The 27,984-nt window shown below is 42.2% G+C and overlaps 1 protein-coding gene across 1 annotated transcript; it reads left to right on the top strand.

Moving 5' to 3' along the window:
• Positions 1 to 24: 24 nt before the first annotated feature.
• pgm5 (phosphoglucomutase 5) lies at positions 25 to 27,393 on the top strand. Its single transcript, XM_048981409.1, has 11 exons — positions 25 to 793; positions 3,998 to 4,160; positions 4,468 to 4,614; positions 5,831 to 5,956; positions 6,217 to 6,407; positions 6,919 to 7,073; positions 16,874 to 16,989; positions 20,649 to 20,784; positions 21,617 to 21,800; positions 24,607 to 24,744; positions 26,474 to 27,393. The coding sequence occupies exons 1-11, from the start codon at positions 536 to 538 to the stop codon at positions 26,561 to 26,563; spliced, it is 1,704 nt and encodes a 567-aa protein (XP_048837366.1). The 5' UTR covers positions 25 to 535; the 3' UTR covers positions 26,564 to 27,393.
• Positions 27,394 to 27,984: the final 591 nt, after the last annotated feature.

The following is a 27,984-nucleotide window of genomic DNA, read 5'->3' as shown; positions in this document are numbered from 1 at the left end:
CCCGAACAGAGTTCTCTTCCCCCTACTCCATGACCTATTTTTGGCATTAGTTGCAGCTGATTGCAAAGATTTTTGGCCCTCCCTGATTTTTTTTTTTTGGCAGACGTTTGTCTTTGTTGAAAGAACTATTTGAAAAGGGTGGTGTTGTCAAGAGAGAGACTTCTCTCCGTTTGCTCGCCGAAGTCTGCGTTACCTCTATTACAAAAGTGTTGCCAGAAGGGAAACGTGGAAGGAACTAACACGCAACGGAAACATCAAAGCCCATTCCACCCCCTGGAAGCCGCCGCACTGGAGTGCGCTGTCCGAGCTCATCCTGTTTTTAAGAGACAACTGAACAGAATCCGGGATCTCTCTACCATTCAGTATCAATCAGGTCCTCAAAAACGAATGCAAGCTTCTCTAAGCAAAAGGAGAAGGCATAGGAACTACAGTTTCCCGCAGTTGTAGCATCGTTTTGTCTCACGAGTAAATCTGTCCAAGAAGTGCTCAACGAGAAGAACAAGAATCTGCACATTTTGGACGATTTCCGAAGACTATGGAGACTAATCCAATCCCCGTGGTGACTGTCCAGACTACCCCCTACGATGACCAGAAACCGGGCCCAAGCGGCTTCAGAAAGAAAACAGCAGTTTTCGAAACGAAGAGAAATTATTTGCAAAACTACATCCAGAGCGTGTTGTCCTCCATCGACTTGCGGGACCGTCAGGGCTGTACGATGGTGGTAGGGAGCGACGGCAGGTACTTCAGTCGCACCGCTACCGAAGTTATTGTACAGATGGCTGCCGCCAATGGGGTAAGGGTTAAAAACGAACTATACCTCCTTTATTCAAACTTACAGCTTAACTTATAAGCAGGTCTCAGGTACAAAGTCATGCATGAACTTGAGGTTCATTATCATTATAGAAAACCACCCATGACATTTTTTACGATTATTGTAATTTTTTTTCCAGCAGTTATTGCCTTTAGACCAACTAGTAAAACTCATACTGGAGACTTAACTTAAGAGTTGTAGGTTCACATCCCGCGCCATACATTGTGTTTGTTCTCTTACAGTAAGGTATTTAATGACAATTAGTCTAATGTAGTATTACATGCACCTGTAAGTCATTACGAAACGTGTATGATTGTCATTTAAAATAATAACCAATAAATGCATTTTAGTATAATTTAAATTAATCAAAATGCGTTTTGTTAACTGCCGTTGTTTCTGTTGACGGAATGAGAGGAAATTTCACAGAGAGACAGAAGACTGTCGTGATTGCAACAAGACAGGCTAAAATAAATAAGAACATACTTTGCACGAAAGTTTTTAAAAGCTGGCTTAACACCCGCCCTCAGAATGCGATCGGCACTTAATTTACCAACGTAATACCAATGCAAACATTATTGAAAATAAAATAACCATTAATATTTGAAATAGTGAATTCGTTGTGGTTGTTATTGTGGAGTTTTATCATATTCTTATCTGCGCTGGTATCCTTCCCCCTGCCCTCTATTCCGTGCGCAGCTGTACTCCCCCTTAGCTAACCAACCCTAGCTGAGGGATGCCCCGCCAAATGGACTCCTGCCAGAAAAAAATCATGAATATTTCCGCTGAACTTAACACGCACGATCATTTATAGGAGGTTTCTACTGTGTTATTGTTCCCAGATAGCTGAATAATGGTTAAAACAATAGCATATAAAAAATAGCCTACAGTAATATTATACTCATGTAAACAAAAAGCAATTTAAAAGCCGGAATGAAATTATGGTTCGGTTATACAAACCGTTGGGTGTAGCATGTTACAAATACAATATCCCCTTGGGGATGAAAACATTGTCACTTTCGTGTTCTATTCTGTATTTAAAATAGACCGTAAACGTTAATTTACAAAGTGGACCCTAGATCAGTGTAAAGGTACAATATTTCGAAAGAATTGCTATCTCGGTAGTTCTACATCTGAAGGCTAAACCACAAAGTACGGTAAAACACAATAACGTGTTTATTTGCACAATAAGTTGTTTTCCATAAAGTCCACTACATGGTGCGGAAAAAAGTTATAGATTTGATTAATGCTGCTTACTAATCATGGATTTGTTTTAACAAGCAGTTTTGGAGCATACATGGAACGGTTTTCAAGGCAATAAAATACTCGCTTCATTGTCAACACTAACAGCATCTTAAAAGGGACCTTATATGGCTTTGTCTTACTGTGCGACTGCACATGAAAACGCTGGCTGCTCCTACAGTGACTTAATTAAGGCGTTAGGCGGGGTAGCGTAGCTTCTGTAACTAGCTTGCCTTCTGTGAAATGACTGAATCCAAGACAAAGCGTGTGTGTGTGTGTGTCTATATATATATATATATATATATATATATATATATATATATATATATATATATATATATATATATATATATATATATATATATATATATATATATATGTATGTGTGTGTGTGTGTGTGTGTGTGTGTGTGTGCGTGCGTGCGTGCGTGCACGCGCGTGTGTGGGTTAGGTTTGTATTATAGTGTGGGGGACCAAATGTCCCCCACAATGTAATAAAAACCTGATTGGTCCGCACAACGTCATAAAAAATATTCTTCAGGTCCCCACAAGGATCTGTGAATCCAGTCAAAAAAGTAAAAATGTCAAACGTCTCGTATTTTGTTTGATCACCTATGGTTAGGGTTAGGGCTGGATATGGGTTAAGGTCGTCATGTTGGGATTTGAGTTTTCCCGAAGGAAATAAATGGAGAGTCCCCACAAAGATATACTTACAAGCCTGTGCGCGTGCTTGTGTGTTCGTGCGCGTGTGTGCATGCGCGCATGTATGTAAGTGTGTGTGTGCGTGCGCAAGCGGGTATACCTTGCATCATGGGGACGCATGGGAACGTGATGAATACCCGTTGTTTTAAGCTCAATTTAATAAAAATCTGTGACGTCAACGAAAAAAAATACTAAAAATGCAAAAACTCCAGTGTTTTGCTTGGTTACTTATGGTCATGGTTAGGGCTGGGTAGGGGTTAAGGTTGTCATAGCTAGCGTTAGCATTTTTTCCATAGAAATGAATGACCCGTCCCCATAAAGATGTGTGTGCGTTTGTGTGTTATGCAGCTGTTTCCTCAAGAGGGAATTGTGCCTACAACACTCAGGCTTGCTAGGCTGTCATCAAGCTTAGCACAAAACTCCCATTTCTTCAGCATTACAATTTTATCATACTTTATGGTAATCCTTCAATATTCTTTTCAGATGTGTGTTATACAGTTGTGCATGTTTCATTGAAACAATTGTGTCATTGTGGTGGAATATTAGTTTCGTGTTTGTTTTCTGCTTGTGTAGTCTGGTTTTGGGGTATGTCATGTGAAATCAACCACACCCAATCACATAAATGTCCAGATTTAATACAAATTAAAATAGCTCAATAAAAAAAAGTACTTTGCCGAATACCACGGTAAGTCACAGTAAGTTGTTATCAGTGACCTGTCATAAATCGAGGGAAAGGGACTGCTCCTTCCTCACCGCAGCACAGAGGCAGTGAAGCGGAGCCCAACCAGGGAGATACGTTGTGGTCCCACTGGCCAGACCGTCCACCCCACCTCACTGCTGCTCCCCACGGTATCCGTGGATTACGTCACTCGCTCACTTCTGAGACTTCAGAATCTCCCTTGGGTGAAACCGATCACGTATAGTTTGCGCCTGAGCTGTCCAAGAACACAGCTAATAGATCTTGCCCTACAGACATCCCTTTACAGACTGAATTATACATAAAACTACCAAAAACTGTGACCCCCATCAAGAGAGGCAGCATAAAAAATTACACCAGATGAGAAATGTAAGGACTAGACTTTTTCTGAAACAACAGCTTCGTGTAGCAAACTAATAAATCTATGTATTCATAGTCTTTATTACATAATCACTGTATAACAGTCACACATAATGCACCTGCTTTGTCCAGGCCCGTGAGAATGCACAGGTGTCCTTGCAAATTCAAAGCCTTCACTCCACCCTGCAGATCGGGCGGCTGGTCATCGGACACAATGGAATTCTGTCCACTCCAGCCGTGTCGTGCATCATCAGAAAGATCAAAGCTATCGGAGGGATGATTCTCACCGCCAGTCACAACCCAGGGGGGCCTGGGGGGGATTTTGGCATCAAGTTCAACGTAGCCAATGGCGGTGAGAACTGCTTTTCAACCCATATTAGCATATTAAGATTTTCTTTTTTCACTTTCAGGTTTTAGATCCTGATGTATCTTTACATAAAATATCACTTGCATGTTTGTATTTATAAGCGCTATCCTGATATTTAAAATTGACATGGACAACAGTATTTTTAAAATTGCTTTAATAAAATAGATTTATTGTCATATATTTCTTCTTTTTGTGCTGATTCCCCTTTGAACTGCACCCAGGACTGTATGTGGTTCACTGCTCGTCTGTTAGCCGGTCTTCAGCACTGTAATTGGCTTCTTCCCCGTTGTAGGTCCCTCTCCTGACACAGTCACAGAAAAAATCTGCCAGGTCAGCAGGACACTGGAGGAGTTCGCTATCTGCCCAGACCTGCGAATTGACCTATCCAGGTTGGGCCGACAGGATTTTGACCTGGAGAACAAGTTTAAGCCTTTCAGAGGTACTCTTCCTATACAGACACTGTAAACCATCCTGCTGCTCCAGTCATGTAAATGTAGTGCTTCTAAGCACATGTCACATGCTCTAGGACTAATTCATTCTACTCACTTTCATTTCACGAAGAGATTGCCGGAAAACCACTCCAATAACTTTCACACGCAGACATAAATGAACTGTTTAATAATTCACTGCAGCTCCTATGCATATCAGTCAAAAGTATGGACACGGCCACCCATAGAAAGGTTTATTTGTACTATTCTCTGCATTTTAAAATCATTTTGAAGACATCAAAACAATAACATAACATATCAGAAAAAAATGCCTGGATCAAAAAAGTACTAAACAAAACAACATTAATTTTTTTGGGGAGGGGAGGGCCACCATGGGTTTGGACTCTGAAGGTTGCTGGTTCAAATCCCTGGGTCATCAAATTGATCCCACCATTGGGCCCTTAACCCCAGTTGCTCCAGGAATAGGCCGACCCTACTGTCTCCTCTATGCCAGCTTCATGAGGTGGCCTCCTGGGATGCTTTCCCACCTGTCACCCATTGGCTGCTTTTCCTTCACTCTCTGGTCAACCTCCCCCAAAACCAGTTCTACTGTGTTTAATTCAGGTGGCCGGGTCATGTGATGCAACACTATCACTCTCCTTTGTAGGCAGCTTGGCATGTCAAAACGTTTGCCTGTCACTACACACACACACAAACACACACACACACAGGTTTGTAATTATATGTTTGTGGGGACTCTCCATTCATTTCTTTGGGAAAAACTCTAATCACAACATGACGACCTTAACCCTACCCAGCACTAACCCTAACCATAAGTAACCAAACAAAATACAAGACTTTTGGCATTTTACTTTTTTGCTTGTATTTACAGATCTTTGTGGGGACTTGAAAATGGTTCCCAAAATGTGAAAAACACAGGTTTTTATTACATTGTGGGGGATATTTGGGGCGATTTTCTACTGCACAAAGTACGGTACTTTCGGTACTTTATAGAAGTACCAAAAGTACGGTACCTGGTGCAGTGGAAAAGCACCCTTGGTCCCCACAATGTGATTATATACACCTAATACACACACACACACACACACATGTATGTATAATATATATTTCTGAAAATTTATGGCATATGGGGACATTTTAAGAACTTCCCTCTCTTCCAAAGAACTGGCTTCTCTGACATTTCTGCTTTTCTGGTCCTGTTTTCAGTGGAGATTGTAGATTCCGTTGAGGTGTACCTCAACATGCTCCGTGGCATCTTTGACTTCAACGCCATAAAGGGACTCCTAACCGGACCGGAGCAGCTGAAGATCAGAATAGATGCCATGAATGGAGGTGAATGTCAAAGCAGGCCGAGGGTCATTTTGTTTCACAGACGTTTTTGCTCTTGTTATGTACACTTAGCAGGCATAGATGGGCTTGGCAGAACATTTATCCTGCATATTTCTAGTGTAAAGTACCTGTCATCTGGCATATATTTCCTGTTTTATACAAACACATTCAGCTCACACTGGTAAGTTTTATGAAATGCGAGCCACCACATGGATGACAAAAGGATGAGAATCAAAAATCATGGAAACTCTGTGCTTCTCTAGTAATGGGCCCCTATGTCAGAAGGATCCTGTGTGATGAGCTGGGGGCCCCGGCTAACTCGGCAGTCAACTGTGTCCCCTTGGAGGACTTTGGAGGCCAACAGCCTGAACCCAACCTGCACTACGCAACATCGCTGGTGGAGTCCATGAAGGGGGGAGAGTTTGGGTTTGGTGCAGCCTTTGACGCCGATGGGGTACATGGCTTCCATGTCCTGCCCTCCTTTCCTTGAAATTATTGTATGGCACAATTCCAAGTTTACATCCTGCAATAACCAACAATATACCTGAAACACTTTACCTTTTATTTTATTCATACTTCTGCCAAAAGTCTGTAACATTTGCTTGAGTAGCACATGTGTAAAAATAGTCCTCAAGTAACAACCAGCTCAAAAAACCTTAAAAGAACAGAAAAATTTATCATGTATGCAGCACTTTATGCTGTAACATGTGCGCTGGGGAAGTTACTCACAAATGTAATCCACTAATGGTAGCAGTGAAAAGTTCAGGTCCAGAAAGGGTAAATTCAGACCAAGGCTTTGTTTGGTTGAGTATGAAGAGTCACAGTCAGCTTTCTGGACCTGAACTTTCCATCTCTGTCTTTAATGGATTAGTATTGAGAGTAACTTCATTAACACGGTCTGTAACTAAATTTTTCAGCTAATGCCAATGGTTGGTCTTCATGGTCTTTGTCTTTTTTTCCGTCAGGATCGCTACATGATTCTGGGCCAGAATGGATTCTTTGTTCAGCCATCTGACTCCGTGGCTGTTATGGCTGCCAACGCCTCCTGCATCCCTTATTTTAGGCAGAATGGACTCCGTGGTCTGGCGAGAAGCATGCCAACCAGCACCGCCCTGGACAAGTAAGTAGTCCTATGTTGTGTGGCCTGTCTAGGTTACCCATCCTAGGATCTTAGTGCTCAATTCTTTCAGTGTTAGGATGTTTAACTTCCCTTTATAGAAAGCTGGTTTAGCTAATGAATCATCTAATGTGGTTTTAAAAAGTACATTTCCAGTTTTAACATGTGCTCCACAAAACCACCAATCTTCTCATTGTGGGTCCCATCCTCCTTCCCACAATCCCGGGGGAAAGGGCAGGCTCCTTGGGCGACTTTATGGCTGACTGGGGGTGGTTGAATCCATCACGTTTGTCAACAAATATTACGACAGCGGCTTTCCTGGCCTCAGGCTGCCGCAGACCCACACCCAACCACTTTATCTAGACAAAGAGAGCCACACAAAGCGCTGGCAGCCAGGCATGATGCAGAAGGCGGCCACTAATCAGCAGCATTAATGCCCAAGTCCATGAGAGAAGCTCCAACCCAACTGACACGTGTTTCATCATTGTGTGTGAGGGGAGATGAGGCGCTATTTGTGTGTGTTGTTTGTTTTGCTTTGATGCCTTGGGAAGTGAGATTCATGAAATATCGCTGAGTTGGCGGTATCTGATATTATGAATAAATGCAGTTGTATGTTTTACGTTCTTAGTTCCCACCGCCCAGAAGCCTATGTATGATGCACGTCTACATAGCTCGATGCTGATGCTGTGTGTATTCGGAGCATGTCAGTGTTCCTTATCTGCCATCTTTACATTAGTTCCCTGTCCTGTGTAAACAACAAACACCCCCCAGCCTTGTTCGTCATAATGCCACTTGCCATCTGTTTCCAGGTTACCACCTTCTGTTTGTGGGGGGGGGGGTACAAGGTTTATAATTCTATTCACTCTTAAACATGACCACACCTGTTGTCCACTCCGGTAGGGTCACCTTGAAATGTCTAAATGGATTACTTTTTTTGGAAAACTATAAATCATAATTAGCAGAACGTTTTTTTTTTAAATTCATATATATTTTATCTGATGACTTTTCTAAATGATTGTTCTGGTTTGTATGGAAACCGTATGCCCACAATAACACTCCTCTAATGGTTATTTGATTAACCAACTGATTGTTGAAGGTGTGCTTCCTGTACGTAGCTTTCTGTTCATGAAATACAATATTTAAGTTGCCTGGGATAGATTCCAGGTACCACAACCCTCAGGACCCTGTAAGGGAGATGGATGGATGGAATATTTACTTAGATGTTTGAAATGCATTTAAAACTTTAGTAGGTCCTTATTATAATTTCTGCATGCTGCTGTAGGCATTGTTTAAGGGAGGAGGTTGAGTCTTTCACAGCGATGCTCATCTGCTATGAATAACAGACTGAGCTCAGCCTCTACATGCAGGAGGAAATATGCACCTCCCAAAAATAGCTGGGAGATTGTGCTCATCCAGCCCCCTTGTGTAATCATGTGAAGTGTTTTAAAATATATCTGTTATGTAATATAATAATGTGGAACAGTGAAACACAGTAATGACCAAGCACCCCATGAGATAAAATATGATACCATGTTAGTCAGTCCAGTTCATTCACGCTTATTCAGGTCCCATAGTGTTTTCTTACCATTTTTTCACATCCTGAAATTAATTTGACTGCTTTATTACAGGCTGTTTTGGCATCGTAAAAAAATCACATGTACTGTACATTATGCAATTCATTCTGAAACTGTTAGACTGATGTAATGCCCCCTCAAGAGAAATAATTTGACCACTGACATCAGTTGACTTTGCTGGCTATGTTCACTTTGTTAGATTTCATTTTTAATGCTAGCCATTGAGACTAATGGGTGACTAATTTGTAAATTTTGAGAATAATGCAAATCATTTGTTGTGTGGGTTTTCCAGGGATGTTTGAGATCCTTCCCACAGTCAAAAAACATGTAGTTAGGTGAATTGGTGTCTGTTAATGGTTCCTTGTAAGTATGTACCCTGTGATGAACTGACATCATTTTGAGAGTGTTCCCTGGCTGGTCTCCTACGCATGTCCCCTAGGCACATTAACATGATCAGTGGGCCCCCAACAATTTTCCACAATGGTGTAGTTGTCAACTGGGGGGGGGGCTTTTTAGCAGAGACCCTGAGATTCAGCCCGCAGGAGCCCCTGTGTTACAGCGTCCCTGTTCCTATACTGCCTGGGATAGGCTCCAGGCCTGCTCTGACCCCCACACAGGCCCCCACTGCATAGGCAGTTAAAGACTGGATGTAAAAGCTGTCACTGTAAGTCTGGTTGCCTTTGTCATGGGCAGTAAGGACAATTACAGTGCAGATATCTAGGTTAAGAACCTTAATGTAGGCTGACTTTTTTTCTTAATGAAAATGTTTGTTTGGCCAGAGATTTGCAGGGAAACTTCTGGTAATAAAAACCACGCCACTCCTATTAGTATTGGCAGCTGGCTCGGAAATAACGTAACGCTCTAGTGTTCCGATTTAATTTTTTATTTAACAGACATAACTGTACACAATGTTACTGTAAACATATGAAATGTTTGAAGGAATCCAGGGGATTAGCAAAACAAGTCTCCAGGAAGTATGTATTGAAGGTACGTCAAAATTAAAAGATAGCATTGAATAATGAAGGCAAGAGGCAGAACAGGCATTTATGTCAGAATAAACATTAAACCCAGATAGGATTCATCAGCATGCAGATAATCTCACAGCTGCAGGCATCACAGGTTCATATCAGGATTTGCTGGGCTTTTTTCCCTCATAACTATATTTTTATATATTCAACAGGACATTCGGGGCTGGCGCCTTGCCTATTTGTATTTTTTTGACATCAGAATATTTCCATGACATCAGAGCCACACTTGGAGCTCAGAATCTATTGGTATTCTGCTTTATTTTGTTTACAGGAACAAGCAAATTCGGGCTCTTGATAGATCAAAAATGGTTCGTGGAAATCATTACTATTGTGCGATATACACATTTGTAATAAGCAACCCTATTCTCCTTCTAAGCGCCAGCCTTCTGTTTATTAACGTTAAGTCTGCTGAGAGCGCCGATAAAGACTTTATTGTGTAGAAAGGTGTGCCCCCAGCGTGACTAATTCTGACAGCATAATACATTCCTTTTATCAGGGTGTGTGCTCAGTTACATATTAGTATGGGCATGGTATATTTCAATATCCCTTAACGAAAGTGAGATTTGTCAATTCACATAGGCCTATGTATTCACCATATACGCTCTCTGAATAAAGTTGTATTAAATTCACAAGTCCGTGAATGACTTTATGAATTAATTCAAAATATGGAACTAATCTGTTCATTTTAAGTCGAGAATCCTGGGGTGGCTTGTTCGTTGTTTTTTTCTGGGCACATCGTGCACAATTATCATCTTTATATTTGCCTCCAAATGCATGGCCATATATAGACAGCCTAACTGAAATAACGCTGAACAGACCCGCGCGGATGCGCATTATACCGCGAGGCAGAAAGGCACGCGCCTGTATCGCGGTGATCCCAGGAAGCTGGGTGCGCGCGGTCTCACGTGACTGCCGCGAGGAATCCGCTACGGCGGCATGCGGATCCGCCGTGCCTATGCAAGGAAAGAACACGGCGGCGCGCGGGTTTGTGCTTCGGCCTGGGAAAAGGCGGAATGCAGCAAGAAGGAAAACATCTGTCTGATCGGCCCCACAGGAGGACCTACTGCTGTGCCCGTTGCCAGGATGTTTGCATAAAAACATATCAGAAACTCAATCGACTTAAATAATGAAAAAAGGGATACTTTTCACATTCTGTAATTCAAAAGTCTTATTTAATTTTCAGGCTGCATATGTATGTGGTATATTCTGAGTTACTGGCAGCCTTGATTGTCATTTAAAAAAATGTCGCTAACTGCTTTCCAACATAAACCCCATAAACTCGTTGAAGTAACAAAAAGCAGTGCAGCAGTCCAGACGTGACTCCCTGAGCGACGGCGCCTTTAAACGCGGTACTCCGGGTCGCTGGCACCCCACGGTTACAATGAGAGCGGAGGGGCGGCGGCCGGGGCACATTTCTGAGCCTGCACCTGTTTTAAAATCCTGATGTCCTTCCCCCGCTATGAAGTGGATCAGCCCAGCGGTGCCGACGCGACACCTGTCGCAGTGCGGACAGAGATTCTTCGGGGTACTGCAGCACTGAGTCCGCCGGGGGCTTCGCTTTCTACGCATTACCGAAATAATATCACGACAACATTTACCGCATCTTTCCGTCATCAGCTGCGTCTCGCTTATTAGAGACGATCCTGTCCTCTTTGATACACAGTTAAAGCTGAAGTTGAGTGACAGTCCATTTAATACAAGGATTTCCTTATTTCTCTAACCAGATGTTCGATCACAGTATTGTGGCGGCCTTTCACGAACAGAAACTCTGACGAACCGTTTGCCATGTTAAGACGTTATTTTTTTGTTTAGTTACTTTAAAAAGCTCTTGCTAGTTATGCAGCAGTAGTTGCTGATGTATTTTAAATGGGGAATCTCCAGCTGGAAAAACAGGCTCCCTTTGTTGTCATGGCACTGCCCTAACAAGATAAGAGGTGCTAGAGCATTAGAGAGATGGGTTGCCATGACAGAGTTAGGCCTCCATGAGCATTAGAGAGATGGGTTGCCATGACAGAGTTAGGCCTTGTTTATGTTGGCCAACAGCAGAAATGTCAGCGTAAAGTCAGAGGTCAGAAGGTCCATTTTATTACTGGTTTGAGAGATCCCAGCCCCACCCCCCAGCAGTGCCACAAATAACATCATACTACTCTGATTTGGTGAACATGCTGAAAAGAAGAAACCACTGGATCATCCAGTGAACTATTTACTCTTTGGAAGTATACTGGCGGAGCGGCATGGTGGTGCAGTGGTTAGCACTGTTTCCTCACACCTCTGGGACCCGGATTCGAGTCTCCGCCTGGGTGACGTGTGTGGAGTTTGCATGTTCTCCCCATGTCATTGTGGGGTTTCCTCTGGGTGCTCCGGTTTCCCCCCCACAGTCCAAAAATATGCTGAGGCTAATTGGAGTTGCTAAATTGCCTGTAGGTGTGCGTGTGAGAGTGAATGGTGTGTGAGTGTGCCCTGCGATGGGCTGAACTGAACAACCCCATCCTGGGTTGTTCCCTGCCTCGTGCCCATTGCTTCCGGGATAGGCTCCGTAGGATAAGCGGTTTGGAAAATGGATGGATGAAAGTATACTGGCATCTACACATCTGCTACCGGGCTGGCATGGTCGAGAAGTTGTGCAGTGGTTAGCACTGTTGCCTCCCGCCATTGGGACCAGCGTTTGAGTCTCCACCATGACTCCATGTGTGTGGAGTCTGCATGTCATGAGGTTTACTCTGGGTACCCCCCAGCCCAAGGACATGCTGAAGTTAGTTACCCCCAGAGTTACCATAGATGTGTGAGTGACTGGTGTGTGAATGTGCACCCCCCCACCCCCACAATACTGAATAGTACAAGTGGTTTCAGAAAGTGGATGGATAGATATCTGCTGCATTAGCTGCTTCAGGTTTATGTCTTAATATTTATTGCATTCTACTTTAAAATGGATGATATGTGTAATAAACAGCTAAGGAAACTGAACAGTCCCCCCCCCCAGGAAAGCTCTCCAGGGAAGGGCACCAAGACAACATTTTTTTTGCTAAAAAATGTTTTTAATTTAATTTTAATGTTTTTGTTTTTAATGTTTTTTTTTTTTTTTTTTTTTTTTAATTGTTTCATTTTCAGCAGTGGTCTAAAACATGAAGTGTGAACTCCACTGAATGTTTATTTTGTTAAAGCCTTGTGTTATATATTCTGTCTTAAATTTGCTTATTCAAAGGTGAATTTTCTGCCACTTAGATGGTGTTTTCCCTAGTGGTTCGCGGTGAGCATTTCAGGAAAGTGGAAACTTCCAGAAACGCTGATCGTGTACCGCATATAATACTGCTGGCTTTGAAATCCGGCCACGAGCTTGGAGATAATCACAGAGCTACAGGGGTCACAGGTTTTCATCAGGATATGCTGGAAGCTGAAAAGTGCAACTGAAAAGCATTTCAGATGTGTGGGTGGCAGTACTCTGCTATTACACCGTTTCCTGTTTACGCAGCGGGACTCAGACGTGACATGAGCCTGTGTTTATTGGACTGTTCTTTCGGAATGTGACACTTGTCACATGAAAAGGGTTTCGGAAGAAATGGCACTCAGTTTTTCATAATAAACAGAATGAAAGACTGGTGTGTTTTGGCAGTGATGGAGAGACAGTTGATCCTGTGATGACACTCTTGTCTTTGAGTTGTGATATCCATTTATTTTATTGTATTGTGATGGAGAACAGGCTAAGTTTAAGTTTCTGTATGGTGGTATTCTCTCTCTCTCTCTCTCTCTCTCTCTCTCTCTCTCTCTCTCTCTCTCTCTCTCTCTCTTTCTCTCTCTCTCTCTCTCTTGTACCCCCCCCCTCCCCTTCTGCATGCATGTGTGCGTGCAGCTTTGAGATCACATGGCTCAGTCTCAAAACAAACATTACCCAGAGGGTCAGATTGCCTCGTACCTGCCGTTTTTCCTTATTAAGTGATTGGAAGAGCTGGTGGTTGTTTAGCCGTCCTGTCTGTGACTTGCTTTATTTCAAAGGCGAATATACCGAGCTGCTGCTTCCAAGATGTGTGGGAGCCAGTGCTGTCCACGTGCCTGGGGCTGCTCGCTGTGTTCTTAACCATATGTAGTCAAGAGCGCAGTGCGCTTCACAGTGCTGTACCCATGACACGGGTCTCTTGACTGATATTCTGCTAAGTAGCAAACTAATTTAAACTGCCACACAGTGCATTACGGGTGTTAGTGAAGATGAGTCATGTTTGTTTTATTATGAATTCCTTTATTATTACCATTGTTTTGGAGGTCAGAGCGACTCAAAATTTTACCTCAACTCCAAAGACTCCAAAGTGTTTTGTGTCTATACACAACCCTTCCAAATCGTCAGCAGCATTAGTCAGAAGTGGTCTTTGTCATACATGTTGTACTTCAAACTGTTCTTGAATAGCTGGCCCACTAAAATGACTCTGGGGTATTTTCCAGCTAATACAAACAGACGATGAAACATTTAGGAAATGTGATAAATATTTAATGTGCTCACTGACGGTCGCGTTTCACTTCGTTACTCTGAAAAAAGCCAAAATGGTGTCACACATTTCTCTGTGAACTGTACATTTTCAAAGATGTCACCGTGAAGACAAAATGTGTTTGTTCCAACTGTGCGTCTGTAAATAAACTGCACAGTTTATTCATGGCTTTAATACATCACTTTGAAAGGTCCCGTGACGTGACATCATCTGGTCAACTTGACGTCTCTGCAGGTCAAGTTGGTCTTCAAATCATTATCTTGTTTTTGTTTCTTTTGCGTACATCACAGCGTATAACATTGCACAGTGTCTCTCAAGGCAAACTACAGAACCACAAGTGTGGTTAGTAATGTTATCCTGCATGTCAGATTGCTCTGTGGTGAGGTGAACCAGAATCCTTAAATTGCCCATCGTCTACCATTGTATGTGTGTGTGTGGTCATGTACGGTATATATGACACTGTGAGATAAACCTGTAATATTGACCTTGCCTTGTATTTGTTTGGTTTCTTTTGGTTTGGTTAGGGCTGGGTAGAGGTTAACGTTGTCATGATTGGGATTAAGGTAATGCCCATAGAAATGAATAGATAATCCCCACAAAATATAGATACCTATTCTGTGTGTGTGTGTGTGTGTGTGTGAAAGGTTTCAGGTTTCTAGTGACGCTTCGCCGAATAAATGTTCTGAATAGACCCAGTAGAGTCGTGTTTCCCTTAGTTTCAAAGGTTAAAATGTTCTTTTTTCCCCCTTGTCTTATAAGCTGCCTGTACTACCACAAACAACGTCAGAGAACTGGAAATTGTTTCATACTTTAAGAAGCCTGTCTAGCAATGTGAATTCAAAGAAATATGCCATCAAATTTGGTTTATTAAGAAGTGGAAAGTTCTCTTCTTGCTTTCTCATGTTACAGCCCTAATTTCTACACTGAGACTTGTAAAGCTCATCCCAGCTTCTCCAACAAGACATTACAAGAGAATTAGCTAAACCTAGCAAGGTGGCTCTTTGAGCCACTGAAATCTCGACTCCTTGGAGGTAATCTGAGTGCAAGTGCAGCAAAGATTGTGTGGTCAAGGTGGATGCATTAAGGTGCAGTTCCAGTGTAGTACTAAGAAACCACCTGTAGGTTTTGATCCGTTGAACTGTTGCTTGCACTTTGATTTCCATGTAATGTGAGATATGCAATGAGCATATATAAAGCTATGGATTGTAGGAGAGGTAATATATGCCTACTTTGGTTGTTGTTGCTGAAATTAAACACCCAAGCAGTCAAGCATAATTTGCTTGTTATACAAGACCAAAAGTTTCTAGATATGTTTATCAGAAAATACAGTTTTAAATTAAAAACTCGTAAAAACTTGTTGCACGAGTAACAAAAATGCAGTAAATAAACAAAAGGAATATACTGACTAAATTCCAGGTAAGGTTATATTTGGTTACTATGGTAACATGTTGTCATCACACAACAGTTATGTGACAGGTTCACAAATTGTGTCATTACCCAAAAGTATTTATCCTGTGAGAGCCTTGACTTTCTCAAGGGCCCAGACCCCAGTCTATGCTGACATTTTAGACTTGGATTTCCTTGGCCTTCTAAGTCTGCTTTTTACCCAAATGTTAAGCATTGAGTTTAGAAATTAGCCAAAATAATGAAAAATGTGTTTGATCACATTTTACACTGTGGTGAAGTAGCTGTTGGCTGAATGATTCGCACATGTTGGTGTGGAATGAGTGGTGACTCAGAAGGAAGTTCGGCGCTTTGAAGTTGCTTCAGTTGGCCAGTTGTGTTCAGCTGTTGATGTCACTGTCTTAGAAATATCTAAGGCATCTTAACCTTCTGCCACATGCATCACCCTCCCTCAGAATAAAGGAAGAACAAGTACTGAAGTGTTGGGTGACTCCAAAGTATTTGTTTTAGACAAGAAGACTAGAGGTGTTTTTTTTTTTTTGAAAAACAAAAGCTTTTCAGTTCTCAGCTTGACCTCCCAACTTGCCTGGATCAATAAAACCTCTGGCAAGATCAATCAATGTTAAACACTTTGGAAACAGAATACTAGGAAGCATTAAAAGCCCTGGGAAAAGTTCATACAGATAGATTTTCATGCTGGCTGCGTAAAACTTAGTCAGGCAAGAGCTGAGATTTGCAACATGTTTTAAAATTGCAGATGAATCAGTGCATTAGTTTTTGAGTTGCTAAGACATGGCTTCCTGTGATCAGGAAGTATATGATAAATAGTTTTCAAATATTAACTCAGGTATATCTGTTCAGAAAACTGGACTGACTTTACCATAAAAAGGTCTTAGGGTTCTAGACCAGATGAGTATAGTGAGAATATCTATATTTCAGTTTCAGTTTTTTTTTGACTATGGTCAACTTGTTCTCTCTGAAATCAGTCTCTACTGAGGTCTAAAGTTGCCTTAAAACTTCAAATGAATGTGATTCGATTTACCTTGATTTTACAATGAAGATCAGTCAAAGCACAATTAGTTTTACGCTGCATAGTGTGCCTGTGCCTGTGGTTGCAGGCATTGATTAACAGGCATGAGGCAGGAGTATCAGTACAGCTGGTCTTTTAAATGTCAAAATTAGAGCAAACGGATCCATATATGAGCAGCACATACTGGGCTTTATGTGTTTCTTGTTGTTGGTTCACTGGCACCTATTATGTCTCTCATTAATTTAAGCATCTGCTAAATAACTATTATTATGTCATGCTTCGGTTTTTGCAGAGTGGCCAAGGCCTTGAAGGTGGCCCTCTACGAGACCCCCAGCGGCTGGAGATACTTCGGGAACCTGATGGACTCCGGAAGGTGTTCCCTCTGCGGGGAGGAGAGCTTCGGCACAGGTGAGCTCGCAGGGAGATTGCCCTGGGCCCTCCTGCAGACAGTAAACATCATACACCGGGGAAGCTTCAGCCACCTGAGATGAATCTATTCTCTCCCTCAATGGGTACGAACAATATGATCTTCTCACTTTTCCCTTTTTATGACATTCAGATATGTGAGTCAACCATTTCTTATAAAAGTAAAATCCCGTGAAACTTAAAGTGAAAGATGTGGCCTGGCTTAATTGGCCACAGCCTCCCAAGCTCCGCATGCCTGCCTCTTATCAGTATTTTGATTGAAAATAAGCAGAGAGATCATTGCCCTTGTATTACTACAGCAAATTAACTTTAATTGACATCACTCTGGCCTTATGGGTATCCCCTGATGCAAGAAACAGCGATTCTTCTGCTATAAAAGGAAGAAACTCTGTGAATCATCGTCACTCAGCAGCTTTCGCTGGCAGCCGTCCACAGAACGGGAGAGGCTTTCTTTGATGAGTCATTTTCTTTACACTGAAGGGGATCTTTTACCAGTACAGATTAAGGCTCTCCTGGTTTCCAGAGGAATCTTAAGTTTGTGCTTCACACAATCCATTTAAGGCAACCGGCAGAGCTGGTGCTAGTGTACTGAATCATCACGGATGATTAGTTCCCTGCACAGAGCTCTCTCAGTCGGAGAACAGCAGCGGCTCGACTGTAAATATGTCATCTTTTGTATCTGTGTGAAGTATAAAGTGTGAATCTGGCAGGTAAACAAATTTGAATTTGTAGTTGTGCCAGGGCAGGGCTGACGTCGAGGATGCGGAAGCCGCGGCCCGCATTGTCAGCCGCATCGAGGAGCAGATTGGTGTCATTTTCGAGCCATTTCTCAGATTGGTGTCCTTTTGCCATTTAAATGTGGCACCCATGACTGTGACGGCCCTGTGAATATGAATCGCTGATGAAATTCACTACGGAGTCTGGTCTACTGCCTGAGAGAAATGGCCAGGGTGGATGCTATTTTCAAGCAAGTTAAAATAACTTTGGAAAGGGTGCTGAGATCAGGGCATCACAGAGGCCTTACACTCCTCTGGTACACAACTACTCCTCTGTTCCCCTGTTTAAAATAGTACCGCCGCAGTGTCAAGTTTCTGTCTTTGCTGTTGAAGTTTGGATATTTTAAATATGGGGTCTGTAAAGTGTGCCATTTTAATATTGTGTAAGAACAATCATAATATTACTGTCAAGAACTTCAACTGTTAAGAACTTGATTTAGCTGTGTTGCTCTATCTCCCCCTTGTGAACTTAATCTTCTTATATAAATTATCTTTCCTTGTCTTTGGTCTTTATCTGTGCCTGATATAAACAGTCTGCTTGGCTATAATTTGAGAGGATAGAAGTTTGGAGTTGATAAATTAGATTTTTTTTTTTTAACCAAACAATGATTGCTTCACAGAGTAGTCATTTATTATGAGCGCAAGTGAAGATGTTCCCAGCAATGTTCCCATCTGCTAAGCTGAAGTCTTCCAGAGCAATAGTTACCATGAAACTGATGATTATTGTTTTTCATTTTATTCACTGCTCTCGGGGGATATACTTTCTATTTAATTCCCTTTGACCCTTTTGGCAGAGTTATATGCAACCTTTCTAATATATTTTTCCTCAGTGTGTATCACACCTCCTTGTTCTGAGATTATAAATGTTTAAGATAAGATAAGGTAATCCTTTATTAGTCCCACAAGTGGGAAACTTGCATAGTCACGGCAGAAAGTGAACAGTAGAAGAATTTCATACCCAGAGGAAAAAAACACATTCACGATGGTCCCAGATAATCTTCATTAGAGATACAGAAAGTAAAAACCCAGGCAAAGATTTTATTACAACCTACCAGCTGAGTACTCTGCACGAACATAAACAGTCACAGTCACACAGACCACCCCTGGTCTTCACTGACACCTAAAGACAGTATTATTACATCATTACATTGTTATAATTAAAGATGCCACAAATATAAACAGACGGTAAGGCAAGTGAACGTGTAAGTTTCCACAGTTAAGCAGGAAAAGTTTCTTTCCTCCTCATATGACTTACATGCTGAGTTTTATGGCCAAACAAATCCAATTTTATGCCATGGCTTTGGTAAATACTATTTTCTTATTGGTCCAGAGATGTCACACAGGTGTTGGTTATTTCCATGTAACCGTACAGAAAGTTCCGGCAGCCTAATAACAGTTATATATTAAGGTGTTTTAACATTTTAGTAAACGTTAGTATAAAAGCCTGTGTGACTTATTACTCATAAATAAGCGCCAATTTTTTATCAGCGCAGTTTTCCTGGGTTTCCAAACCAAAGTGCCGGTCTGTTGATGGTTTCTATGGTAACTTGCTGCCTCCGGTGAGCAGCCCGACCAGATGTTCTGTCGTTATAGGGTCTGTATTTTTAAGAGCACAATGGCACATTATTTAAGGTTATTGAAATCATTTTCTTCTGAATTTAATTGTGAGTAGTTTATTAAATTTTTTTCTTTATTAGCAGTGGTATAAGCGGGATAAACCACTTTGAGGTCCCCAGTTATATGAAGATAATCGCCCTCCGTCTCTTTTTACATCAAAGCGTCACTGATTATTTTCGTATAACCGCACATCTTGTCATGGTTTGTCCCTTACATAAACCAAAATAATAAATCAAAAAACTAAAAATGCTAGGGTTAATGTTAGGGCTGGGTAGGGTTTAGGGTTAGGGTTAGGATTAGGGTTAGGGTTAGGGCTGGGTCGGGGTTAAGGTCATCATGGTTGGGATCATGGATGTAAATTATGTGGGGAAGGGGGTGTTGTAACCATCCCCAAAAAAACAAAACTGGGTAATATGACCTCCCCCTCCCCCCAAATAATGTTTTCCCCTAAATGGGTGGAGACCTCAACCCCCTAATGTTCTAACCAAAGTTATACCCTTGGTTGAAATGAGCATTTTGCCAATAGAAATGAGTGCATGGTCCCCACAAAGATATGAATACAAATGTGTGTCTGTGTATGACTGTGTGTGTGTGTCTGTATGTGTGTGTGTGGCTGTGTATGTGTGCGTGTGTATGAGTGTCTGTGTGTGACTGTGTATGTGTGTGTGCCTGTGTGTGTGTATGTGTGTGTGTATGAGTGTGTGTATGACTGTGTGTGTGTCTGTGTGTGGCTGTGAGTGTATGTGTGTGTCTGTGTAGCTGTGTGTGTGTATATGTGTGTGTGTGTGTCTGTGTGTATGTGGCTCTGTGTAGCTGTGTGTGTACAGTATGTGTGTGTGTGTCTGTGTGTAGCTGTGTGTGTACAGTATGTGTGTGTGTGTATGTGTGTGTCTGTGTGTATGTGGCTCTGTGAAGCTGTGTGTGTACAGTATGCGTGTGTGTGTGTCTGTGTGTAGCTGTGTGTGTACAGTATGCGTGTGTGTGTGTCTGTGTGTAGCTGTGTGTGTACAGTATGTGTGTGTGTGTCTGTGTGTGTGTGTGTATGTGTGTCTGTGTGTAGCTGTGTGTGTACAGTATGTGTGTGTGTGTCTGTGTGTGTCTGTGTGTGTATGTGTCTGTGTGTGTCTGTGTGTGTGTGTGTCTGTGTGTGTGTGTGTCTGTGTGTGTGTGTCTGTGTGTGTGTGTGTCTGTGTGTGTGTGTCTGTCACCTGTGGGATTCCGACCTTCATTCCCCATGTGCCCCTACAGGCTCGGATCACATCCGCGAGAAGGACGGCCTGTGGTCCGTTCTCATGTGGCTTTCCATCATAGCCTCTCGTAAACAGGGTGTTGAGGAGATCATGAAGGACCACTGGGCCAAGCTGGGCCGTAACTACTTCTGTCGGTGAGTCAGACTGCGCTGCTCCGGGTGCTCGGCTGCCAAAGGAGGGGACCGGTGTCAGGGACGGCTCTGTTATTTTGGTCTGCCCTCCTGCTCCCCCCACAGCTTCCATAGGTGGTGATCTGTTTGCCAGGGATCTCGCTTTACTGTAATATTTATATTATCTGCACCCCTACCAAAACTATATAGGTTTGACAGTTTTAATTTGAGGAGGTTATGGTAATTTACTTGATTTGGCAATAGTCCTACTGCATGTATGTTCCAACTTTGCAATCTTTCAACAAGCTCACAATAACGGGTCTCTGTAAAAGTAACCCAGATGTTTTTTAATGGCTTTTTTTATTACTTCAGAAACTCAGTGAGCCTTGTTCTTACTATCTAGTTCTGAAACTAAATGAAAATGATCTAAAAATAACAAAGACATCGCTTAGAGTTTCCGTCTTATGATACTGGTCTCTCTTCAAAACCAGCGATTTTCCCAGTAAATAGATTCTCTGCACATTATGCAAATGCATTGTGGGATATATGTACTGATAAATTTATACCAACAGCGGTCTTGGGCATTTCAGGTCCAAAAGCTACAAATCCAGACCAAGGTTTTGTTTCTACCAACTAGTTTAGTACTCTGTGATTGTGACTTTTTATGTTCAGCTGGTTAGTAGATTTGTAGCTTCTGGTCCTGAAATGCCCAGCACTGACCAACACATGCATTTTTCATTTTGCCTGTGCTTATGGGACTGCCTGAATGCTGTGTTTTTCAAGATGCATTTCATTCCCTCAAAGTGATTTAGTTGGATTCTAGTTTTGTTTGTGTGTGTTTTGTGTTTATGTTCAGGTTTGATTATGAGGGCGTGGAACCCAGGATTGCTTTCTACCTGATGAGGGATCTCGAGGCTTTGATCGCGGACAAAGCCTTCACTAGCCAGAAGTTTGCTGTCGCAAACAATGTGTACAGCGTCGAGAAGGCAGACAACTATGAGTACGTCGATCCAGTGGATGGAACAGTGGCCCGAAACCAGGTCAGATGTCTGCAAGCTGGCTTGCAGTCATACTCCATGACTGTGTTCCAAAGATTGTTCCAACTATCTCTAGAAATATTTCTCCTCCTTTGGTTGAGGGCTCCAAGGGGACAATAACTTGCCAGACTGTCTCTATTTGGAACTGCTGATGTCCTAGCAGATGCTAAGCAAATGGTTTGCTTGGGATATAGGGGCTGGAGGGTTAGTGAACATCAAGGCTCTAGTCAGTAAAAGAAATTTATAGACTCTGAAAGGAAACCCCCTATTCTTAAAGATTTGAAAGGCATGTGTCAGTTCATAGTGAAGTTTTACTTTTTAATTGATTTTTAATTGATTATCAATATTAGTCAGTATTATTGATGCTCTTCTGTTTTCACTACTTCCTGTTTAAGCTGTTGGTGACATTTGCTCTTGGTCGTTCAGGTTGCATCAGTTTATACAAGCTCTAATTCTCCAGCCGTTGATCAGATCAGTTACATAGTAATCTGGGCAAAGCTGGACCTTGGGCTCGTCCAGGTTCTTCAGTGCCATGTGTCTTTACAGGACTGGCATGTATTACGTCAGCTGCCACAATCCTTTATTTGGTGTTGAATACCAGTTTCACTTTAGGAAAACCACCCAGATTAATCAGATCAGTTCCTGTTAACAGTTTTGACATAAGCAAGAACCTTTGAAGTGGAAATGTGAGTAAGGACAATCACAGAGTTCCTATTTTATAAGAACGTAAAAGCTCGCGGCAGAAGAGACAATCGGTGAATATCCGGTCAACTTCCATCTCTGTCTTTGAGCAGATGTTACCTTCTCCGTATTCCCCTTCCCCTGACCCAATGCAGCCCTTGACAACCTCCCTGTCATAATCCCACCGAATGTCATTAAAGCAGTCCCCTTCCTTTATAAACCTCACCTCCTTTGACATCCCTCTTTGCTGGCTCTGTCGATACTGTCCTAGTTGCTCTATCAATATCATCCTCACTTGTCCTCGATTAGCTGTATAGGCCACCAGATAGTGTAGTGGTTAGCATGATGTACTCATAGCCTTAAGAACCTTGGCTCAAGTCTGGTTCCTTTTGCTAAGGTACCTAACCCAAGTCTTATTTCAAACACTGATATAAAATAGCATGTTGCCTTTGTTGAAAGTGTCTGCAAAGAAATTACGAATTGAATTTTTTAATAAGCACCTGTCCCAGCACACCCTGTCTCTGTTGGGGGGGATCCAAACATCACGCACAAACAGCTGGGGCTACAGGCAAACAAGTTAGCGAAATGGCATCACTGATACAGAAACGGTACTCAGACTCGGAAACACTTTATTCGACAGATATGTCGAGCATACTAGGTATTTTTTCTCGGTGTCGCAACCTGTGCGGCATGAAGCACAGACTTACGACATCAGGTAAGACAAAACTTTAAACATAAAATGTACATTTAAAAAATGCACGTAAAGTGCAGTTCCATAGAAGGTGAAATGTGGCAGTGGGATCGCTCAGGTTACTAATGCGATAGACTGTGCTGATTTAGAAGAGATACTGTTTTAGGGAAGGAGCTGTTGATCAGTAGAGGGATTAGACCCCAACGACCAATCGGCATCACCTAGATTAGCCTTTCTAGACCGTTCCTACAGCAGTTACCACCTCATTAGTCACGTCTTAAAAAGCTGCAAAAAGCTTTTTTTTGTTTGGTTGGAAAATCGCGCAGCCCGTCGTCTCTGCGTGACACCTATTTATCGCGGGATGACTTTCCGATATTCTAGACAGACAGGGATTGTTTCAGCTGTCGTCCCTCTTCGCCATGCCTGTTTATAGGGACCAGTCGTGCGGGGAGGGGGGGGACGGGGGTGTCAGCTGTCTTGTGTGCTGTTGGAACATCTCGCCTGCAGTGGGGTCCTGGTGGAAACTTTGCCCCCTGGGGGAGTGCTGATGACAGGGGCTGATGCCAGGGGTTTATAGGAATTATGCTTCAGCTGTCTCTGGAGTCTGCTACCGAATTCATCCCCATCACACATGAATCGGAGTGATGGTAGGACTGCAGCCTCTGCTGGCTTTCTCCATTTTTAACGAGCGTTTAGGCAGGACTGCCCAATAATATGTAACAAACAATTCTCATTAATGCTGACTATGTCAACCACGTTATGGTGAGCACAATCCCGTTCCCCTTGTACAACAGCGACATCTAGTGGTTTGGGACCGGAGCTTTGTATTTGCCTGCTGACGATTTTATCCAGAGCCACTTTCGGCGTTGCCCTTAACAGCTAGAAATTGCACTGCAGCGGTTTAGGCTAAATACTTTCTTCAGTGGAACTGTATCAGGGCCGCTAATGGAAAATGAAATATCACGATAAACCTTAACACCAGCACTGCCTTCTGTCCATCTCTATACTGTCACATTTCATAGGAAGCAGGGGCCCTCGGCAGATGAGAATTAGTCTTGACCTAATAAATGTGAGAGAAATGCAAAAATATGATTTTGTAGTTATGGAAGAACGTTTATATCTACGATTCTTATTTGCAATTCAATAGAACATAAATTAGAATCTGCATTTTTTTTTGTTTGTTTTCTAAATCAAATTCCAAGTTTCATTTTGATTTGTATATGCAGTGCAAATAACCTGCATATCCTAGAAATTTAATTTTTTTATTGCATGTTAATTTCCTTCGCAGAAATCAAAAGTGAAAATTTAAAAATAAAACGAAATGTTATAAAGGCAGAAGATGTAGACAGCTGAGGTTTTGTTGTGGCTTGAGGCTGGGGTTGTCGCAGTGACTTTCCTGCAGGAAAGCTTAGTGTGTTTCTACTGCTCTTCCCACAGGGATTGAGAATCATCTTCTCGGATGCGTCCAGACTCATCTTCCGACTGAGTGGCAGTAGCGGGGGGGGTGGGGCGACCATCCGGATATATGCAGAGAGCTACGAGAGGGACCCTGAGAAGCACAGCAGGGAGTCGCAGGTGCGTCTGCGTCGCCGTGCGTCAGTGTGCTCTGACATGCAGTCCAGGGACGGATTATGGGTTGTGTGGGCCCCTGGGCAAAACGTTCGCGAGGGCCCCCCCCACCACCACCACCAGCACCACCACCACAACCACCACAATTCAAGGGCCCTTGGCAGCCAAACGCCCTCCCTATAGGGTCAGGGGCCCTTGTAGGCAGAGGATCAAAGAATGTAGGCCCTCTAAAATAGACAAACGAAAATACATTGTTGATAAGCGTTGCAAATTGTTTTGGGCTAGGGGCCCCACGGGCCCCCTGCGCCCCAAGGGCCCCTGGGCAGTGGCCCCACTGGCCTGGTCCGTAATCCGTCCCTGTGCAGTCCTGAGAAACGGAGCCTTTGGTTCAGTGTGCAGTTTTATAGCTGTGGGTGTGTCGCATTGGGATTCTCCGCAGGTCAAAATCTCACCATATTCTCACGCTTTAACAGCCTCAGCAATGATTGTTTGTGAAGGTCTGTAATGCCTAAAATAATACATTTTGTCATTAATTTCATAAATCACTAGTACCAAAGGTATCAGGTTTCAGCAGAATTTTTCCACGCCTTATCAACCTCCCTGGTTTGCACAATATTTCCACAAAATATCCCATCACCAGGTCCAGTGTCTTTGTGTACAAAGACATTCATTTTATCAAAGCGAAATTACCTTAGCGTGTATGTGTAAATTTGTTTTTTTATCTTATTCTCTCAGAACTGAAAGTTCTTTTTTTTTTAACAAAAAAGCCTTAACTTCTTAAATTGTAACAAAATATCACGTCAATAATATGACAAAATTTGAGAGCCAAACAAGTAGTTTTTCACAAGTCACATGACTTGCTGCTTGCTACTAGCAATGTTTCTTCACATTGCTCCATTTAATACGACAAATCTAATTAGACATTTAAGAAACACCATAAGGTAGGATACCCTTGCGAGGCTTTACTTAAACAACGAATGTACTGCAGGCTACTGTGTCTACATGTATATTTAAATATTTATTAAAAGATCAGATCGGAACTTGGAATTGACAGATAGAAATATTGAATGGATCAGATCAGGGTACCAAAAAAAATGTGAATAAACCCTGTTACAGTACAACCAGTTGCCTTACTATGGACATGCTGTGAGAAGACTCAATGCACTGGTAAGTACCTTAATTCTTTGGAAAACTGAAGGTGAAACAGAAGGAAAATCACCCACAACAGGCTGGAAGGATTCTGCCATCACAATAATGAAGATGCCTTAGGGAAGAATGAGGACCCAAGTAGGACATTCGTAAGGAAAGCACTTTGTGGTTGTCTACGTTAACTTGATGACGCCTGACAATAAAATAACAGCAAAACTGGATTACTGTAATGGAGTAATCAGAGAATTATCAGTACTTGTCCTCTTAATAGTACTCAGTTGTCTCAGTAAGGCCCTGCGATGGGCTGGCCCCCCATCCTGGGTTGTTCCCTGCCTCGTGCCCATTGCTTCCGGGATAGGCTCCGGCCCCCCCCGCGACCCAGTAGGATAAGCGGTTTGGAAAATGGATGGATGGATGGATGGATGGATTCCTCAGTAAGGATTCATTATTACAAGTTGAGCAATTCAACAGTATGAGCTGCGTTTACAATGACACCCTCAGGCGTTTTTGGCCCCAAGATCTCCTTACATTTGGCATGATGGAAGTGGCCTGTTTAAGAGTGATCGTAGCTCCTTTGTCCTTCCAGGCTGTGCTTGGACCCCTCATTGCCATCGCGCTGAAGATTTCAGACGTCCACGAGCGGACGGGACGCCGTGGTCCAAGTGTCATCACCTGAGTTCAGCTATAGTATCAAACCAGGGGCCAAACCAGAGACAATCTTCCAAGAAGTTCCAGTTTCCCCACACAGCCTCTTCACTGCTTCACAATCCCTTGTGTCCCCAACACTACTTTCCAGATAATGCCTAGCAGTTTCACTAAATTTATGTGATGTCGTAAGATGTTAACTTTGAAACATTTTCAAGAGATTTACCAAAGATGGATCATCGATTCCGATTAGTTAATGTGTGATTATAAAAAAATGTAAAGATTCCTTCCCCCATGTGCTAGAATGCAGAAAAATACTGCAGAATGGTCAAAAATTGTACGCCTTTAAATGTGTAAGAAAATACATGTAGTTAACCAGATGTGTAGATCATAAATATGTTTTCAAAAGCATGCGGTTGACAATTATACATGCATCTCAAGACTTCTCCTTTAGAAAAGGGTTTTAGGTTTTAATTTAGGGTTTTAAATGAGGAATTGTGAGATTGCGTAAACGCGGTCAGAAAAATAGCAACAAGATGTAGCAGCAGGTTGGTGAAATTGTGAGAACAAACTGGTTCAAGCTTGTCTTGCTTGTTCTTCATCTGTACCAACCTCTGCAGTCATCAATGAAAGTCAATGTGGGATCGAAGGGCATCGGAAGTCATGTATTCATCACAAAACTTATTTTTAACTCGTGTAATTATTAGCAGAAACATACTGTACACCAGAATATCGATTTTAAAAAATGGTTGACAGTTATTTTGAAAAGCTGATTTCTTAAACATTGCTCTTCTGGAAACTAAGCTGTGATTATGCTCTGCTTATTAGCAGTACATATTAAAAATGGTAAAAAGGGATTAATTTAATATTGTCTCTGAGAATAAGAAAACATTGAAACTGCTTTACTCAAAATGGACTGCTAGTTAACATTTCCAAGTCATAAAAACATCACATTTTCATTACAGCCCTCAAGTTAAGCAACTTAACTAAGTTCATGACTCGAACAAAAATGCGCAGGCATGCAGCTGCCAACCTGGATTTGGAAAACATGAAATGAAAACAATCTGGGACTTATTTCTGTGGAAGAATTAACATGACAATTAAGGATGGAGACTTGGTTCAAATCCCAGAATGCAGAACTTAAGGTTCTTAACATGAATCCCTCTAGTAGAATATAAAGCTCTAAGTTTGGAAATGTATGTAAATAGTTTGAGAATTAGACAACCCCAAAAGATTGCTGAATTTTTACTGAAAAATCTATTTTGTTGTGAAACTGTAAATACAAACAAATACTGTACATCAACATACATAACTGTTACAAAAACATAGATTTATGTATAATTTGTGCATAGCCTATTTGCATGGCATATGTGGTAGGGTTGTGCTTTGCAGGTATGCAAATTCACCAGGGGTGAAAAGGGTGACAAGGATGCAACCCTTTCCTCCCGCAGT

Source organism: Brienomyrus brachyistius, chromosome 2 (assembly GCF_023856365.1).
Source record: "Brienomyrus brachyistius isolate T26 chromosome 2, BBRACH_0.4, whole genome shotgun sequence".
Taxonomy (NCBI): domain Eukaryota; kingdom Metazoa; phylum Chordata; class Actinopteri; order Osteoglossiformes; family Mormyridae; genus Brienomyrus; species Brienomyrus brachyistius.
Note: the sequence above shows the minus strand (reverse complement) of the source record. Positions and strands in the feature narration are given on the sequence as shown.

What these genes read in the sequence shown, in the direction of transcription:
- pgm5 (XM_048981409.1), top strand. Translation starts at nt 536, where the DNA reads ATGGAGACTAATCCAATCCCCGTGGTGACTGTCCAGACTACCCCCTAC. An exon ending in GTTCAACGTAGCCAATGGCG is followed by an intron (nt 4,161 to 4,467) that starts GTGAGAACTGCT and finishes TCCCCGTTGTAG; the next exon opens with GTCCCTCTCCTGACACAGTC. An exon ending in AATAGATGCCATGAATGGAG is followed by an intron (nt 5,957 to 6,216) that starts GTGAATGTCAAA and finishes GTGCTTCTCTAG; the next exon opens with TAATGGGCCCCTATGTCAGA.